This window comes from Helianthus annuus, chromosome 11 (assembly GCF_002127325.2).
Source record: "Helianthus annuus cultivar XRQ/B chromosome 11, HanXRQr2.0-SUNRISE, whole genome shotgun sequence".
Lineage (NCBI taxonomy): Eukaryota > Viridiplantae > Streptophyta > Magnoliopsida > Asterales > Asteraceae > Helianthus > Helianthus annuus.
In genome coordinates this window covers 119,826,653-119,846,471 of record NC_035443.2, presented here as the reverse complement: position 1 = coordinate 119,846,471, position 19,819 = coordinate 119,826,653, and the positions used below count along the sequence as shown (strand labels likewise).

The following is a 19,819-nucleotide window of genomic DNA, read 5'->3' as shown; positions in this document are numbered from 1 at the left end:
TTCACCATTATTATTATGATGGGGAATAACATGCGTATCACCTGTTTATTTAAATATTATGCGTATCACCTGTTTATTTAAATATTTCAACTAATAATGTTTTTTTTATTATCATAAGAATTCCGTTTCATTATTTAACTCATCGAAGGACAATAAAGGAGTAGGGATGGCAATGGGTCGGGTTTGGGACGGGTTTAGGTAATCCCAAACCCAAACCCGATTAGATAAGCTTGTCCCAAACCCGTCCCAAAACCCGTCGGGTTTCTAGCGGGTAAATACCCATCGGGTATTGGGTATACCCGCGGGTTTCGGGTAAACCCGTTAATTTAAAAAGATTACTCGTTGGGTATACTCATGTCAAAATCCATTGGGTATCTATCGGGTAACTACTAACCGGTTACATTTTGTATTGTTATTATAAAATATATATCAAATAACTTCAATGTCTACGGAATAGAATACCTATACATGTAAAAAATGGATGTATCATATATAGGGGGCGGTTCCCCTAAGAAGCCTATTTTGCCTAAGTTGCCTAAGAAGCAATCTACACCATGTTTTTAAACAACCAATGGACCAGATTAAATCCCTAATATTAAACTAGATAAGTAAACAATTAAAACGCGCGGGGGTATTTTCGCCATAAACAAAAAAATAGTACTGGACAAAAAGGAAAGCAGTTATTGACGATTCAAAACAGTTCTTCTTCACTCTCTCTCAAAACTTCCCAATGGCTAAGAAACGTCCCCTAAAATCGACAATAAGAGAGACGAAAATCGAACAAACAACAACAAAAACAGCATCAACGATGGATTCAGAGAGTACGTTCCATTTTTTTTTTTGCATTTTGGTGTATTCGTTTCAATTTTGTACGGTTTTTCTAAGTTTCTTCGAAATCAAATCGATTACACAGGTTCTAAGAGATCTACAAGAAGCCAGAAGCATAAAGAAACAAAACCTGATGACGATTTCGAAGGTTTGTTAAGGATCTGTAAACGAACATATTTCTAGGGTTTTAATATGTCTAAACTGATTCATGTTCTGCATTTTATAAAACAGATCCATCGTTGTGTTTTAATGAAATAGTGCTGGTTTATTTTTTGTGCTGGTTTATTTTATGTGCTGGTTTAACCTATGTGCTAGTTTAGTGTTTTAGAAATATCTAGCACAAAGTTGTGGTTGGTTTTCTGGTTTTGAAATCGGTGCTGGTTTAACTTCCGTGCTAGTTTAGTGTTTTTTAAGAAACTAGCACAAAGTTCTAGTTGGTTTTTTGGGTTCCAAATATGTGCTGGTTTACTATCTGTGCTAGTTTACTATCTGTGCTAGTTTATTGCTTTAGAAGAAACTAGCACAAAGGGTTTAGTGTTTTCTAGTAAACTAGCACAAATTCTAGTTGGTTTACCGTCTGTGCTACTTTAGTGTTTTAGAAGAAACTAGCACAAGTGGTTTTTTTGGGTTCCAAATCTGTGCTGGTTTACCGACTGTGCTACTTTTAAATTCAGGAGATAAGTAATATAAGTTTCAGTTGCTTTTTTGTGTGTGAAAACAGAGCTGTACAATCCCAAACCACTACAAATTGTACAACCAGGAGAACCAATCCCTACTTTTGATAATGAACCTTTGCATCCCATTCCACTAAAAGTTGTAAGACCAACAAAAAAAGGAATATTATATGAGTCCGAAATTTTGGAATGAAGTAGCAATCTGGGGGCCAAACTATACCAATCATCCTACTTCTGGTGGTGAACCTTCAGATCCCATAAAAGAAGAGATTGATGAGAAACCTGAAATCTCAGTTGTACAACCCAAAAAAGAAGAAGATGATGAAAAACAAAAGATCCCCATCCTACAACCTAAACATGAAGAAGATGAGGAAAAACCTATAATCTCAGTCAAGAATTTTGGAAGGAAGTAGCAATCTAGCCAGCTCCTGCTATGATCATCATGTTTATGTTGTTTGTTTTAGTTTTCTAATGTTATCAATGCTGTTATGTATTATGATCATGTTTTTCTGAACCTTATGTAACAATGATGTTTTGAATTATAAAAATCATGGTTTATTATGTATTAAATGATCAAAATGGTACTGGTTATTGTTTTTTTAATATATAGTACACTTTATAACTTGTGCTGGTTACTATGTTTCTTCTGAAATTACTTGCAGGCTCATCAGACAGTGACTTCGAACAACCGGAAAAGAAACAAAAAACAGCACTAAAAGCTGTTGCCACAAACGTTGAACCTATACGATCAACACTTTTCAAGGAATTTGATAAGAAAAAAAGAATTAGAATCAGGAACAGCCCAAAAAACCTTGCTGAATTCATGCAAGTGTTATCTGACGAACAGAAAGCAGAAGTAGATAACATGGGATTTGAAAGCATGAAGAACTTTGATATAACAAATATACCAATTGATCTGGGATACTGGCTCACTAACAATTATGAACCTACAATCAACACACTGAATCTAGGTACACATAATGTAGTGATAACACCTAACCTAGTACAAGAAGTTCTTGGCATACCAATGGGTAAAGTGAAGGTTAAGGAGTTGAGTAAACCATCAATGAGTGATCCAGTTGTTGCAGAGTTTAGAAATCAATTTGAAATTGATGATGAACTGCCAAAAATGCATCATATTATTCATGTTGTGAAAGAACAGAAGGAGAGTGGAAGGCTATTTCAACTGAACTTTCTTGTAATGTTCAACTCAATAATGGCAGAGCTCACACACGGTGGCAACGTCAACATGAAATTCCTTACAACATTGCAACCTGATGTAGATATTAAGGATGTTGACTGGTGCAGCTACGTGATCGACTGCTTGAACAGAAAGACAACAAGCTGGTTCCAATCTAAAGCAGCACATTACATCGGACCGATAACATTTCTAGTGGTATGTTGTAGTTATCTAAAAATGATTTATATTTATTGTTTTTTATCAAACATAATAACAAAAACTAACTTGTAAATCAATCAGTTGGTTTATGCGCATGATACATACCAAAGAACAAATCCAACACAGAAGATGATACCAGCTGTAATGTATCATAAAAATGATACAATTAAAAAGCTTGGTCCGGTGGTGGAAAGCAATAAAAGAAAGAGAAGTGAAAAAGATGGGAAACCAGCACAGAAACTCACCTTGACAACACAAACACCTACTCAAAAGGTGGTGAAGAGTAAGAAGAAAACAAGTTTGAAAGCAGCAACAACTGGTCAAACAGAAGAAAATGAAAAACGAAAGAATTTGAAGGTAAAACTGAAGATAAAGTAAAAAGCACCAGCTGAACAACCTCTATCCACATATCAACAAATCTCAAAGGAAACTGATGAAGCTAGAAATCATTACTTTAGTGACTTCCCAGAATCTCTAGACATTACACAAAGTTTGGACATTCCACAATCCCAGGAAAAACTCTCACAAATTCCACCTACAAATCCAACAAGTGGAGTGGTAATTTCTATTTTATTGTGTTTATCTGTAGTATTACTGAAAAAAGTGCTGGTTTAGATGGTTATTGAAAAAATGTGCTACTTTTATGACATTTGTTAAAAAATGTGTTACTTTTATGACATTTAGTGTTTGGAATGTTAAATTGTGCTAGTTTATACCTAGTATATGTTAGTTTAATGTTAGAATTTGGAATGTGAAATTGTGCTGATTTATGTGCTAAAGTGTGCTGGTTTAAATGGATTATAAAACTGTGCTAGTTTGAAATGTGCTACTTTTATTGTAAACTTTTATCATGTGTATGTAAAAATAAAAATGGAAAATGTGCTACTTTTACAATTTGTGCTACTTTATAAAAAGAATGTGCTACTTTTACAATTTGTGCTACTTTATAAAAAGAATGTGCTGGTTATCTTTTCAGGAATGGATTTGTCTGATAAAATCCAAAACAAAAGAGCTGGAAATGCATGTCAAAGAAACACACGAAATGATTGCAGAATGTTTAACAAAGTACAAAGGTGAGGAGGTTGTGGATGCTGTGGATGAGTGGAGAAAAAGATTGGTAGTATATGGTGAAAAGTACAATTTCGAGAAGCAAGAATCAGAAGCAGGGAATGAAGAAAAGAAAAAAGGAGGAAGTGGAGAGAAGACAGAAGGAGGGAATGAAAAGGAAGAAGGGAATGAAGTTAAACTTACCCAATCACAAAAAAAAATGGTGGTCTCACAATTTGATTCAACTCCTTTCAGAATCACCAGTTCAATGTGGCCAGAGATTATAAAAGAAATAGAAAAGGCAGAACAGGTAGCAAGCAGCAAAAAAGATGGTGCTGATCATGGAGTTGGTGGTGAAGAAGAAAAGGATGCAGGTGGAGAAAAGGTTAAAGATGGTAAACCTGATGGGGGAAACAACAAAGAAAGGAGGTGAAGATGCTAATGAACCACCAAAGGGAGAAAGTGACACTGCTGGTCAACCAGCAAAGAAAGAAGGAAATGAGGCTGCTGGTCAACCAGCACAGCAAGGAGAGGTTTTTAAAACACCAGAAAATGAAACCAAAAAAGACAGTGAAAAACAAGAATTCATAGGTGAAGAAGAAAAGGATGCAGGTGGAGAAAAGGTTAAAGATGGTAAACCTGATGGGGAAACAACAAAGAAAGGAGGTGAAGATGCTAATGAACCACCAAAGGGAGAAAGTGACACTGCTGGCCAACCAGCAAAGAAAGAAGGAAATGAGGCTGCTGGTCAACCAGCACAACAAGGAGAGGTTTTTAAAACACCAGAAAAGGAACCCAAAAAAGACAGTGAAAAACAAGAATTCATAGGTGAAGACCTAAACGCCGGAGACCAGAAGAAAAGCAAACGTACAACTCACCCTGCCGAACCTTTATGTTCACCATATATGCAGCGAGTTGTACAAATAAAAACAAAAACTGAAAAAATTGAAGTAAGGATAGCCGAATGGATGTTCTCGACAGTTGACGACCCCTGGTAAGTATAAAAACCAACAAAATCTTAATTGGATAAAAATAAGTATTTAAACTAATGTGTATTACAACAATGCAGGGTGTTTATATTTGAGACATCATTTAGCACAAACCTTTCAAGGGTATTTCTGGAGTCGCTTCACCCGAACTTATACATACATGTCCAAGTCCTAACAGCTTGGTCATTAGTACTAAACAGTGAAGAGGTCTACAGAAGCAAAGGTTCACCGGCAAGAGTTTTCTGCCCATGCAACATGCTGGTATGTTTTCTAATATGTGCTGGTTTTAATAACAGATTAGAAAAAGCACATTTAACAAAATGTGCTGGATTATTACACATTGTGCTGGTTTTGAAATATTAATGTTTTATTAATAGCTGGTTAGTCTAATATATGAAATGCTATTATTGTGTTGGTTCATAACACATTGTGCTGGTGCTGGTTTATAACACATTGTGCTGGTTTCTGTGCAGGGAGAAAACAACTTCAAACCAAAACTGAACAAAAAGACCTGCACACAAAATTTCAGAGAAAACATTGCCGCGACATTGATGACTACCTAGTTTGGAACTATTAGGAAAGTGGACATGTTGTTCATTCCAATACTACAAAACAAGCACTACTACATTGTATGTTTTGATTTCAAGGGAGAAGCCATCAAGATTATAGACAACATAAAAGGGAAAGCAAAAGCACAAAAAATGGCACGTGCTAAAAGAGTGGTAATATATTGATGCCCATTAATTCTGTGCTGTTTATTTTAATTATATTTGTGATGCTTAGGGATTTTGATTTTGAAAATTTTCAAATTACAGAAAGAAATTGTATGTGATTACCTTGAAGTTGAATACCCAACAATGCACCCAAAGATGTCGCCCTTGGAACCAGAAATAATGAAAATGTCGTGGCAAACGGAAAAGAACTTTGTAGATTGTGGTGTCTTTGCAATGAGACACATGGAGACATACACAGGGAAGCATGTGAGCAAGAAGGAATGGGATAGTGGGCTGTCGAAAGAGTCACCGGAACAAGACAAAGAGTTGGTTGAACTGAGATACAAGTATTTAAGCAAAATACTTTTATCCGACATCAACTTAGCGAAAGGTGAAATGATGGAACTGTTAGAGAAGTATGAGAAGATGGAGCCTGGAAAGAAAGAGGAATGCAAGAAAAATGCGGAAACGAAAATCAATGACAGATTGAACAAGAAATATTGATTGTGTTGGTTGAACAATATAACATTAGTTTGGTAGTTGTCTGTAATATTTTGTGCTGGTTTAACAATTAATATGGTGCTGGTTTAACAATTACATTGTACTGCTTTAACAGTTATATTAGGAAAGTTAATTTTATGCTGGTTTTACAATTAATATTGTGCTGGTTTCACTATGACAATATGTGATGGTTTCATAGAAGAAGTTTAAAATTGTGCTGGTTTTATAATTGTGCTGGTTTTAAAGAACAAAGTTTAAAATTGTGCTGGTTTTAAAGAACAAAGTTTAAAATTGTGCTGGTTTTAAACAGTATATTGAATGTTGAAAAATCAAATTCTTGACAATTGCATTTACAAAATCAACAAAAACTAATAATGTGCTGGTTGAATGTTGTAAACATAATAAGAATACAAGAAATCCAAACTGAAATGAAAAAAATAACAAATCCAAATATCATGATTTCCAAGACACACGACTAACTGCTCTTCTGGGAATCAGCAACAGTAGTCTTCATCTTACAAGTCCGACTATTATGTCCATGACCTCCACATATCAAACAACCTCTAGTTTTAGTTTTCTTTGATATTCTTGAAGATGATACCTCACGAAAAGACTTTAAGCGTTTGTTTGAACCACACCCCTTGTTTTCTAATACCACTAGGTGGAAGAATGGTAGCAGAAGACGATGAACATGGCTGATCAACATGAAGAATATTAGCTAATCTTGCATTCTTGTCAAGTGATTCTGCAGGAAGGTCAGCAGAATCAACCTTCAACTTCGACTCGATCACTTGGTCTCTATACAACGATAACAGGTCAATATTTGTAACAAGACGGTTAACAATATGTTCAGTTGCAGTCATTATCTCACGCACAATGCTGGAAGCACGTTCAACTTGATTACCAGCAGCATTTTGATCAAAACTCGAAACTTTTGTCTTTTTTGGAACAACATCTCTTGTCCAACGCCCCATAACATATTTTTTAGGGTACTCCTTTATACCACAAAGACGAAGAACACAAAAGGCATGCCTACATAGCAAACCATACTGCTCATATCGGTTGCAGCTGCATTTAATTACCATATCCTTAGGAGTAAAAAGAACCTACACAAATAACAAATGCTTATATTGTGCTAGTTTATAACAAAAGTGTGCTGGTTTATATATGTAAAATTCTAATTGTAAATATAAATCACTGTGCTACTTAAAATGTATTGTAAAAAGCAGAACATGTTTGTGCTACTAAAGGTATAAATAAATACCTCATGAAGGCCAGGAAGATTGACCTGTAGAATATAATACTTAATTAAATCACCAACTTCTTCTTCACGCCTGCACATACAATTCTTGCAAGCAAGTCGAATTTCTTCTTGAACATCAAAAAATATCCCCCGAGTATAAATCTTTGCAGCTTCCAGTTCCAATTCATAATTGGTTTTCATGCGAGGTTGTGTGTATCTGGTATCATGATCACGTTTGCTGCGCTTAAACCTCTGAGATTCCATTGCAATATCAAAATGGCTCAAAAACTCAACTAATGACAATTTTGTGTTGGTTAATTGACCAAAAAAATGATTTTCACTCTCAGACCTAGATGTTGTACGCATAAGACCGGACATATGTTCATGACGATAGTATGCAGGAATCCAATCTGATCTGAGGTTGTACATATCAGACAGCCAGCTGTTACTAGTAAGGTTGTACTTAATCATTAAATCACACCATTGTGTCTCAAACTGTGCTGGTTCAAGAGCATCAGTCCATACAACATCACATATATCTTCTTTAAAAACCTCATCTTGTGATAGCTCAGTACCAACCTATAACAAAAAAAAAATAATTAGTATATTAAAACAGCAAACAAATCCTAAAATGTGCTGGTTTATATGTTAAAGTGTGCTAGTTGATGTATAAACTTAAACTATGATGCTTAAACTGTGATGGTTTAAAGAAAGTGTGCTGTTTAAAAGTGTGCTGAGTTATATGCCAAAGTGTGCTGGTTTAAAAGTGTGCTGGTTTATATGCTAAAGTGTGCTGGTTTAAATGGATTGTTTAAAGTGTGCTGGTTTATATGCTAAAAGTGTGCTGGTTTAAGAAAGTTACCTTTTCAGAAACTTTGATCATTATATGCCACATACACAAACGATGTCTGGTATCTGGGAAAACATCTCGGATGGCAATTTTCATTGCAGCGTCCTGATCAGTCACAACCACCTTAGGTGCAACACCAAAAGCCTTCAAAAAACTTTGAAGAAGCCATTTATATGATTCAGCAGTTTCAGATGCTAACAAAGAACCAGCAAACGTGACATTGTGATGATGATTATCGATTCCAGTGAACGGAACAAATACCAAGTCATACCTAAAAATTGAATTGATTATATTACAACTGCTTGCTGAATTGTGCTAGTTTAATAAAAATATGAATAAATGATCTACAAAAAGTGAATAAAATACCTGTTCGTACGGAACGTAGCATCAAAAGACATAACATCCCCAAAGACCTCATAATTCAGTTTCATTTCTTCATCAGCCCAAAATAATCCAGCAAGAGCACCTTTTTCATCACAATAAAATTCACAAGAAAAATTCGGCAAATACAGCTTCTTCTTCATAAGACGTTGGACAGCCATATCCACATCAAACTCTCCAATGAACAAATTAATATCTCTTTTAAAATTTTTACAATCAGTAGACGTCACTCCAACCTTATCAAATCCACCACGAATCTTTCTCATAAGGTTGAATGCCCTAACTGGACCAATATTCATCTCAGAAAAATCAGAAAGCAGTTGCTCTTCAGTGAATGTCAACTTTCTAGACGAAGCTAAAAGATGATAATCCTCTTCATCAACAAAAGAATGATTATGCTCCTCAAATACATGAGAAATTCTATAAGTATTTTTTGGAGTTAAAGACAAACGGATGTGTGCCTTACATCCGGTACGTTTAGAAGGTCTCCTCCTTCGGTCATTTAACTTTTTATCAGCACCAACACTATCATTTACCGTGTCAACAGCACAGGATGTCGCTGAACCCTCTTTCGCACAAACAAAGTACTTTCTAATCACAACACCATTTTTTGAAGATTGAGTATGCTTTCGACCCTCAAACCCAGATAACTTAGCATACTTCTTATAGAAATTAAAGGCAGAATCAATTGACTGGAAATGCATACCAACTACAGGTTTGGAAGAATCTGGAACAATAGGAGTATAATACTGATTACCAGTAGTTGGACAGATACGAACTCCTAAACAAATCAAAAAACCAGAACAAATAAAAGATATCAGCACAAACTTTACAATAAACCAGCACAAAAAACAAGCACAACTTTACCAGACAAACTAGCACAAAATAAAGATATCAGCACAACTTTACAAACCTACACTTTAAAATATGATGTAATATAAAAAAACCAGCACAACTTCAAAAAACCAGCACAACTTCAGAACTACACTTTTAAATAAAAACCAGCACAACTTAGATCAAAACTAAAAACCTAAAAAGTAGATGAAATTAAAACTAGAAGGTATTTTACCATCGACAGTAGTAGACATCATTAAAATAGAGGAGGATAAATCAGCAAATCAATGAATGAACAGAGGAGCTAGGGTTCCAGCAAATCGATGAAAACGATGAACGATTCAGCAGGATTGATCTCAATCTCGCAGGTACCGGCAAATCGATGAAAACGATCAACGATTCAGCAGGATTGAGATTGAGATTTGCGATTGATTTAGATGAAAACGATCTCGACGAAATTGGTCAGATGATGAAGCTCAATGAATGAATGAATGAAAAATATGAAAGAAGGAATGAAAATCGTGTGATTAAAACTAAGTACAGATCTGTTTGAAATTTGCATTTTCCAATATTACCCTTTCATCTAAATTAATGAGATTGCCACATGTAAGCTCAAGATTGCTTCTTAGGAAACTTAGGGAAGATTAAATTCTTAGTTGAACCTCTACCATCATATATATACATATTAATAATATAAAAGAAATTATATCGGGTATACAATCGGGTAAACGGGTACAGTTTATCGGGTAATTGGGTCGGGTAAACGGGTATATCACTAAATCCCAAACCCGTCCCAAACCCGCGAAAAAAATAAAAACTATTCCCAAACCCATCCCAAACCTGATTAACTGACCCCAAACCCGTCCCAAATGTGTCGGGTTTCGGGTTTACCCATCGGGTTCGGGTTTGATTGCCATCCCTATAAAGGAGATTATTATTTTATTATTAGTTTAAATTTTAAACAACGCTTGTTTACTTTTTAATAATGTTGTTTGATAGTCTGATATAATGGATGATATGGCAACTAAAGCATATACTGTTTTGGGTGATTGTTAGTAAATTCATCTTACGTGCTTTAACCAACAATTGTTCTATTGGTAGTAGAGGTCTCAGCACTTTTTCCTAGTATGGTAAAGAAAGATCACGGTGAAATCTTCTCACTGGTATAGGTGGCGACCTATTTTTTCCGTCTCAGTCCTTTGATAGTGATCACAACTCAACTTACTCAATACAAGGAGAATGTTACCTTTGAACGGAGCCCAGCTATTTTAAACGAGAGCGGATCGATCGCCGGAATGGACTGCCGAATTTTTTCAAGCTCCAGCCGAACCTGTTTAACCGAGAATCCTTCGTCCACTGAGTTACGCCACTTCCATACCCCATTATCCAAGATCAGATTCTGGTTTAGGATTAAACCAGCTTTGGCTAAATCCGATTCCACTTTTCCGATATCATTCCAAACGCCAGGGATTGACTTCTTCCAGGGGATTAAAAGATTAGAATAATTATTATCATGCACCGAAGAGATAACCTTAGCCCATAACTGGTTCGGGTTCGATTTAAACCTCCACCACCATTTAGTTAACATAGCTAAGTTAATCTTTTATACTCCCAACTCCTAATCCACCTTTCTTTTTCGAATTCATAAGGCCTTCCCAGCGGACCCATCTATAAGCTTTTTTGATGAGTCGGTGAAACCCCAAACGAAATCTCTGTGTATCCTCTCTAGCTTATTAATAACGCACTTCGGAGCAGCAAAAAGAGAAAGAAAGTACGACGGTAGACTACCCAGAACCGATTTGGCCAAGGTAACTCTACCAGCAAAAGAAAGAAACCTGGCCTTCCATTTAGATAGCTTCGCTGTAAATTTTTTCACCACTGAATCCCAAAACTTCGCTCTCTTCATATTAACGCCTATAGGAATACCAAGGTACGTAAAAGGCATTTGACCGACTTCACAGTTCATGATGCTAGCCATCCGCAACTTTTCTCCGTCATTGACCCCAAAACCATACAATTTGCTTTTAAGGTTATTAACTTTAAGCCCCGTAACCAAATTTAACCAACGAAGAAGACGTTTCAATGTAGCCGCATTTTTATCCGTCCAACTCCCTATGAATAGGACATCGTCAGCATAACATAAGTGGGATAGAATTGGGCCGTCATTAGGAAGATTAAATCCTTGAAATATACCGGCACCCATGCACCTCTTCATGAACAAGCCGATAATTTCCATGGCCAAAATAAAGAGAAACGGGGAAATGGGATCACCATGTCTAAGACCCCTTTTGTACATGAATTCATCCGTAGGCGACCCGTTCACCAACACCGAACCGTCCCCGAAACCAGACACCCTTTTATCCAACTAATCCACTTCTCTGGAAATGACATACCTTTCATCATACGGAACAAAAATTTCCAATTAATGGAGTCGTAAGCCTTTTCAAAGTCAACTTTAACAGTGAACAGCCCCTGTTTATTCTTTTTGGCCCACGCCACCGTCTCACTAATGATTAGCGGGCTATCAAGTATCTTCCTGCCGCCTAAAAAAGCCGACTGCATCGGCGAGATTAACTCTTCCATCCGGTTTTAAACGGTTGGCCAAAACCTTCGAAATGATTTTATACATAGACGCGACCAAAGAGATTGGCCGAAAATTAGCTATTGATTGAGGGTCTTTAGACTTGGGAATTAAAGCCACAAAAGATGGATTACATCCTCTGCTTATCTCGCCATTCCAATAAAAATCCCTCATCACTCCCATAAAAGGATTTTTCAAATCCCTCCAAAATTTCTTAAAGAACTTAAGCGTAAATCCATCGGGACCTAGGGATTTTCCACCATCACAGCTTTTGATAGCTCTCCAAACTTCCAGTTCTGTAAACTCTTCACACAACATCAACCCACTTTGATTCGAAATACTAGGAAGGTCGTCTCCATTAAAGCTAGGCCTACGTCTTATCGGCTCCGAAAATTGTTTCTTAAACCAACCTCTTATCTCTTTCTTAAGCTCCACAGGATCAGTGATAAGAGAATCATTAAACCGGAGACCATTAATCCTACTGGACGCAATATTCACATTCAACATTTTGTGAAAGAAAGAAGAGTCATCGTCCCCAAACTTCAACCAATTAAACCTAGCTTTTTGTTGAAGATTATTAGCCTTGGCAATCTCCAATTTATTTAATTTAACTCTAAGATCAATCCTCTCTTTTTTATCTTCCTCCGAAATCGCCCGATGGCAGCCCTTGTTTCAATAACTCTAATAGCCTCGGAGATCCTACTCACCTCTTGGTTTTGACCAGCTTTGACTTCCGACCTCCACTTATTAATCTCATATTTAATTTTTTTCAGAATTGACGCAAACAACACATCATACCTGCCTCCAAACTGAGGGGCTGCCAAAACACTTTGGACAATAGATTGCATTCTCTGATCCTCCACCCAAGAATTGAACAGTTTGAAAGGGATAGGGCCATAGTCCAACGGATTACACAGAAGAGAAATAGGGCAGTGATCTGAGGCAGCCCTTTCATGGACTTCCACTTTAGCGGCCGGCCAACGGTTTAGAAAAGATTCACAGACTAAAAACCTGTCTAACTTACTAAGTTTGACGTTAGCGTGCCCGGAAATATACGTATACTTACCCCAGACATTGAAAACTCAAAGAGGCCAACATTGGAGATAAACTCATTAAAAGCCTCCGTTGCTCCCCTGTCGAAGGTAGAATTTACTCTTTCATCTTCAACCCGAACATTGTTAAAATCTCCAAAAAGCACCCACAGCCCTTCCAATTGAGAGATCAGATCCAAATAACTTGGACCATAAACTTCTTCTGAGCCTGGCTTCATTCGGCGCGTGGATTTTGATCAAATTCATCCTCTCCTCCACACCAACAACTCTACCTGAAACCAACAGGAACCGATTGTTTTTCAAGATAGAATCTTCAATGAAGAGATCAGGGTTCCACAACAGAGCCAGCCCACCAGATCTCCCAACAGAGTCCACTGTTGCGACTTTCAAATTAGTATTATCCCAAAAACATCGCAGATCCACATCAGACAGACCCGAACAATGAGTCTCTTGGAGCCCAATTACATCCGCTTTCAAAACCTTCTTAAGCTTCTTAACCCAATTCCCCTTCCTAATCGAGGGGACACCATTCATATTAATAGAAACAAAATTCATTTTGAAACCAATTTCTCCGAATCCCCATTAACCAACTTCCTAACATGATTATCAAATCCACCTACCTCGATACCCAGTGCAATACCCACTTCGATAGTCTCAGACACCTCTTTTTCAAATTATGTGTTATTATCATCTTCCACCTGGTCTTCGATATCAGATTCCCCCATCCTGATCCTCCTGGGATTCGCCTCTTCCCCCTTATTTACCTCAGCTTCCATCCTAAATATTTCCTCAATGTTAAAAGGGTCAGATGGATCTTCTTCATCTATCGAGTTATTTAGGTCAGGGATAAAATGGTCTTGGGCTGCAACGATCTTTTTGGGTTTAGATTTTTTGGGCCTCCTCGTGATGTAGCTGGGCCGAGGTAAGTCTGAATCAAGCCCACCAAACACTCCACAATCTCCAAAATTAGATCCACTAAACTGACCTACTGACCCCACCTCTTCCATGCCTTCTCTCTCATCCATTAAATTAATAGCCACCTCTTCTCTGACTTCTTTTTCTTGGAATAAATAATTCTCTGCCAAAACTTGAACCCCACAATCATCATTACCCAACGCATGGTATCCAATCTCGGGAACGTCAACAGGTGGAAAATTTCCCATGCACGTAGGGGAGTGACCCGGAGAGAACCCGTTCGAATTCGCCAGGACATGACTTTTCAGCTTACCAATATCCGGCGAAATCGCCGGGCTGTCATCCCCTAACATCTCTGTTACCAATTCTGACAGCTCCACATCGACATCCCCCTCCGATTCCACATCCGAATTGGAAGATTCCTCATCATCATCCTTCCCAACTTTTTTGAGGAAGTTCGGAACCCACTGACCAGAAATCTCTTCCACCCAGATGTCAATCTCATGATCCTTCCATGTCAATAAGATCTCTTCGGAAATCCTTTTACCCGTCTGAACCAAAATCGCCAATCTTTCTTCCGCCAAATTACCATCCTTGTCAGATTTATCAGACTTAACCGGTAACCGTCCACACCTTTCGTCGATTTTGTTAAAGATATGTGACACCTGTGTCACCACGACCATCAAACAAATACCAAACCAATGAAATATTGTATTTCATATTTGGGATTTGTATAAATATGTGTATCGTTTGCACATATTGATTCTTGTTCGATTTCGGGCCTTAAATCGCTTTCTGGAAGGTTATACGCGATCTGATGCGTAAATATAACCAGTTTAATGCAACAAACACTCCGGAACAGTGAAATAGGCTTAACATACCTTAAATAACCCTTACATAACTTATAAATAAGTTTTGGATGGTTTGGTATGCCGGAATCAAGTTTATTCGCTTAAAGGGACTAAATTCGACAAACTGCGAAAGTATGTCAATTTGTTCTGTAACAGACCCTCCGGAACTTGATCATAAGTTAAATATGCCCTAAATATCCTTTACATAGCTTAGAAATAGGCTTTGAGGTGTTTGGTGCGCAAAAATAAACTTTATGCTCATTCAGGGACTAAAAGCGTCAAAAAGTGCATAAGTTTGCATTTTCGCGCATAACTTACGTTCTGAATACATCCGGACATCCAAAAATTTACGTAAGCATTAAAATATTATGTTTTAATGTTTGGCATGAGAAAAATCCATTCGTCGCGCAATTTGGATCGTCTTTCGCGCTTATGCGCATTCCGTCGTAATTAAGCGAACATCGCGACCGTACGACCAAACGAACCGACATCCGTGATATTTTTGAGCATGTTTTGAGTTCCCTATACTTTAACTTCATTTTAGAGGCTTGAAATGAGGTAACGGGGCTTAAACGTGCCAAAAATGGGCCAAAACACATGATTCTGAAGTGCAGGGGCTAAACTCTCATTTCTGAATAGTTACCCATGCGGCCCGCGTGAGCCCATATACATATCTGAAGCGGGCCGCCTGAGGTGCCCAGTAACAGAAAACCATTTTTTCAAAACAGCAGCTTGTATTCGTTGAACTTGGACATGTTTTTGAACAATCTAGGGGCTGATTTTGATGGTTTTTAGTTACCCCTTGTTAGGGCTGTTCACGAGCCGAGCCGAACCGAGCGAACCTTTGCTCGTGCTTGGCTCGTTTACAAACCGAACCGAGCGGAGTGGCTCATTTAAAACCGAGCATCCAATTAAGCGAGCATTTTTCGAGCAGTGAAAATTCCGAGCGAGCGTCGAGCGAAGTTCGAGCGATTTGTACAACCGTGTCACCCAATTTAAATTTGCTAAGAGAGATAGTGACAATGTTGGGTCTCAAGTTTTTATGTCTTTTAAAAACATGCACATTTCATGGCATAATATTTTTCTTGTGAATGACAATGTTGTGCCTGACGAGGCGATGATCATATTGCACGAACAATTACGTTGAGAGCAGGAGACGATCGACTTAGGGTAACGACATGAAACATTGAGGCGATGAACAGACTGTCGTTTATTGGTTTAGGGTTTAACTTTTAGTTTTGATTTTAATTTTTTATTGGCGTGATTGGGCTAGTACGTATAGATATAGTTCTAAATTTGTATATACTTGACCAAAATCTAATAGATTGGTACATATAAAACTATAAATTTAATTTATATTTAAGTATACATGTAAGTATAAGTGTGTGTATATATATAGGTGTATGTATGTATATGTATGTATAATTTATATTTGTGTATATATGTGTATATACATGTTTATAGATGTATGTGTATATGTATATGTATACATATACTAATTAAAATAATAATTCGAGCCGAACCGAGCCGAGTGGACCTTTGCTCATGCTTGGCTCGTTTACAAACCGAACCGAGCAGAGCAGCTCGTTTACAACCGAGCGTCAAATCGAACGAGCATTTTCCGAGCAATTTCCGAACGAGTGCCGAGCGAGCGACGAGCGACGAGAAATTTGAACGGCCCTACCCCTTGTATTGTAAAACAATGGGCACAAGTGGAGGGCCAAGATTGAAGCTCGATTATCGAGAAACGATCCTAACGGTTGTGCCTTTCCTATAAATACCCAACCCCACTTCATTCTTTTCCCACATTTGATCTGAGTTTTCTCTAAGTGGTTGTGTTTGTGCACTTCCTACCTGAGATTACTTGGAATCAAACCTTGCGGGGACCTTCTGTAAGTATTCTTTCACGTTTTTCGTTCGTTTTAACGTTTAAGTCAAACTGCGTTTGACTTTCTGCATTGACCAGTTTTTGGTCAATGTGAAGTTCGTTTGAACTTCATAACGTGAGCGTAATCACGATGGTTATAGTCCCTAGTGACTATACCCACTGATTACCACGTTATCTAGGCTCAGTGACGAGTCGTAGTTTCGGCCAAAATGCGTTTCCTCGCGTATTTTGTAACCAAACTACTCTAGGGTATCAAAGCCGTTTATTTTGATACCAAACCTGTTTTCTAACTTTACTAAACATGTTCTAGCATGTTTAGCTCGTCGCTTTTAGAATTATGCTTGTTTAGGGTCGTAAAGGTAAGCGATCTAATCAATCGCTTATACTTTCGAACCCGACCCATTTGGTCGATCAATAGGATCCGACCAAACGTTTTAGGTGACCATAGTTGTATAGGGAATAACCTTCCGAGGTTATACCTTATGGTCACGACGTTTAAGTAGTTGTATGATAAGTAGTTCTTATGCCTTAGATAAATTACCAAAATGCCCTTTTTACGCATAACTTCATTTTAAGCATATTTAACTTAATTTTTGACATCAAAACTGATTTAGCAACAATATTAGACATGATAAGGCATATAATACTTGTCATAGGACTAGTTAGGCTTTCCGAATGCGTTTTACGCAAACGACGCGTTAAAGTGGCATAAGCTACCTAAACGGGTCGTAATGGGTCAAAAGCACTTAGGATAGGTTTCGTTTTAGTACGTAGGCTTTGTTAAACCATGTTACATAAGTTCCCCTACTTATTTGGTTTACGAACCCTCGTACTACCCGATCCTCCGATAGGTCCGTTTATTAATGTAGATACCTATATAGGTGCTGTTTGATTCCGTGATCTTCTAGCTTTGCTTGGTGGTTATCCTAGGACTTCTAAGCAATCTCAAGTGAGTACATAGACCCCTCTTTTACTGTTTTCCAAACATTTTGGGGTGAAACACATGTTCCTACTTATTACTTTCATGATTTCATGCTTTTATATCATATACTTGCTATATTCATTAGTACACTATTAGTACATGATTTCATTATGTTTTTGCTATGTATGTTTACTTAGCATACTTAGTACATTTTACATCACATGCTATGTATGCCCATTGTGTGCATATTTAGTACATCGTTTTACAAGACATTTTATGCTTTGTATCATGCTATGTATGACCATCCGTCGCATACTTAGTACATTGTTTGTGCATTCTTACCTATGGTTTGGTGATTTCATATTTCACTTGCCATACATGACATTTTGTTTACACATTACTTGATTGACATTTGACAACGGTTTAGACATGGGAAATTTTACATTGGTGGTTTATTTGGGTAAGTGATTTAAGTAACGAGATGTGTGTAATATGATACAAGCATGGTGGATACGCCGCTGGTACTTCCTATATATAAGGGCTTGTATTATATTACATGGCGTAGCGTTATTTAAATCATTCATTTGGACTTATACATTTTTACACAAATAACATATTTTTCACAAGACATTGTTTTACAAAACAATTTTTTTTTATACAAACTCATTTTCACTTGGTTATTCATTTAACCTTACATCATTCTTTTAACTATACATATCTATCATCAATTTTCAAACATTTTATAAAAGCAAACACTTAAACTGGATTCATGACAAGTTTTGTTAAACATTTTTTCTAAAACCTAGGTCATGAATCCTATTTTTCATAAAACCTATGTACTCGCCGACATTTTTATGCTGATGTATTTTCACATGTGTTTCAGGTACAATAGTTGATGATATTTGATGATGATATTGATGCATGCTCACATAGGATTGGACGAGGCCTTAGTGACATTAAAAGATGCAAGACTAGTTAATTTTTGTTATGTTTCTTTATTGTTAAGACATTGTAACTCATTTAATTCAGTAAAACGAAATTTGTTTAATCCATGGTTGTGAAACAATGATTCTGTTACAACACTCCCCGACGTTTCCGCCACGTTTTGTTGTTTTACGTGGTCGGGGTGTGACAGAAAAGTTGGTATCAGAGCCAATGGTTTTAGAGAATTAGGTTATTAGTAATGCTTTGACCTAGACTATAACCTTCCTAGGACCCTAACGCGAGTTTACTTGCGTTTAGTCATAAAACAATACCGTCACTTATCCTTAAGTGACAACCACAATAAAAACATAAATTTGATCTGCCTTGAAAACTAATCATCTGTTCTAGGATGATTTATTATAAGGTTTTGAACCCTTCCAGTTTGACTCATATTTGGCTTAGTGCCTTTTGAGTTTTCAAACTCGTCAAAGTTTGGGTCTAAATAATGTGAACACGTGCAAACTGGAAGAGTGGGTGCCTGTACCCTGAGTTTTCTGTCTAAGGCTAGAGTGTTCGTACAAATCCGCAGTATCGGACCAGTCACTCTTACCTAGGAACTCTTGGGGTGAGTGTCCACTTATAGGTGAGCATGTCTTCGCGATACATTATGGGGACCTATTTACTTTGATTCAGCCTTTGTGTGTCATTTGTTTGCTTCGTGGATCAAACAAATGACCATCACCCATGCTTTTGGTCGGTAATTTCCTATTCTTACCCAATGCCATTTCACTTGTTTCTCTCTCTTATTTCCCTTTTAGAATGCCTCCGCGACGCGAGAATCAAATACCTATTGAAGATCTGGCAGCTGTCATTATGCAGCAAATGACTGCTGCAATCCCGAACATCGTTGCTCAATGCAACCAAGCTCTCAACAACAATAATGCCCCTTGCAACTCCAAGACGTTCAACTCAGCTAAGCCATCAAAATTTTCTGGGTCTCAAGGAGCGACTGCACTTCTACAATGGTTCGAGAGTCTAGAGAGCACCTTCAGACATGTTCAATGCCCAAACGAGCGAAAGGTAGATTTCGCATCCAGTGTCTTTGAGAAAAGGGCTTTGACATGGTGGAACGGTGTAATGAGAGATAGGGGTGCCGATGTGGCACTAGCTCAGACATGGGAAGAGCTTCGAGCTCTGATGATGAAGGAATTCTGTCCTCGTCATGAG

The 19,819-nt window shown here is 37.4% G+C and overlaps 2 protein-coding genes across 2 annotated transcripts; both read right to left on the bottom strand.

Moving 5' to 3' along the window:
- Positions 1–6,753: 6,753 nt before the first annotated feature.
- LOC110888117 (protein FAR1-RELATED SEQUENCE 5-like) lies at positions 6,754–9,906 on the bottom strand. Its single transcript, XM_022135656.1, has 5 exons — positions 9,695–9,906; positions 8,611–9,406; positions 8,257–8,515; positions 7,416–7,973; positions 6,754–7,257 (listed from the first exon to the last, which is right to left on the bottom strand). Exons 1-5 carry the CDS (start codon positions 9,714–9,716, stop codon positions 6,754–6,756), a joined length of 2,139 nt encoding a protein of 712 aa, XP_021991348.1. The 5' UTR covers positions 9,717–9,906.
- A 1,195-nt stretch (positions 9,907–11,101) lies between these two features.
- On the bottom strand, positions 11,102–11,695 carry LOC110888118. The gene has a single exon (XM_022135657.1). The coding sequence runs from the start codon at positions 11,693–11,695 to the stop codon at positions 11,102–11,104; it is 594 nt and encodes a 197-aa protein (XP_021991349.1).
- Between the last annotated feature and the right edge of the window lie 8,124 nt (positions 11,696–19,819).

Bases quoted from the DNA above. Each gene is read 5' to 3' on its own strand.
- LOC110888118 (XM_022135657.1), bottom strand. From the start codon at position 11,695: ATGGAAATTATCGGCTTGTTCATGAAGAGGTGCATGGGTGCCGGTATA.
- LOC110888117 (XM_022135656.1), bottom strand. From the start codon at position 9,716: ATGATGTCTACTACTGTCGATG. The intron at 9,407-9,694 runs GTAAAATACCTT...TGATTTGTTTAG, and splicing joins GATGTCTACTACTGTCGATG to GAGTTCGTATCTGTCCAACT. The intron at 7,974-8,256 runs GTAACTTTCTTA...TTTTTGTTATAG, and splicing joins TGATCAAAGTTTCTGAAAAG to GTTGGTACTGAGCTATCACA.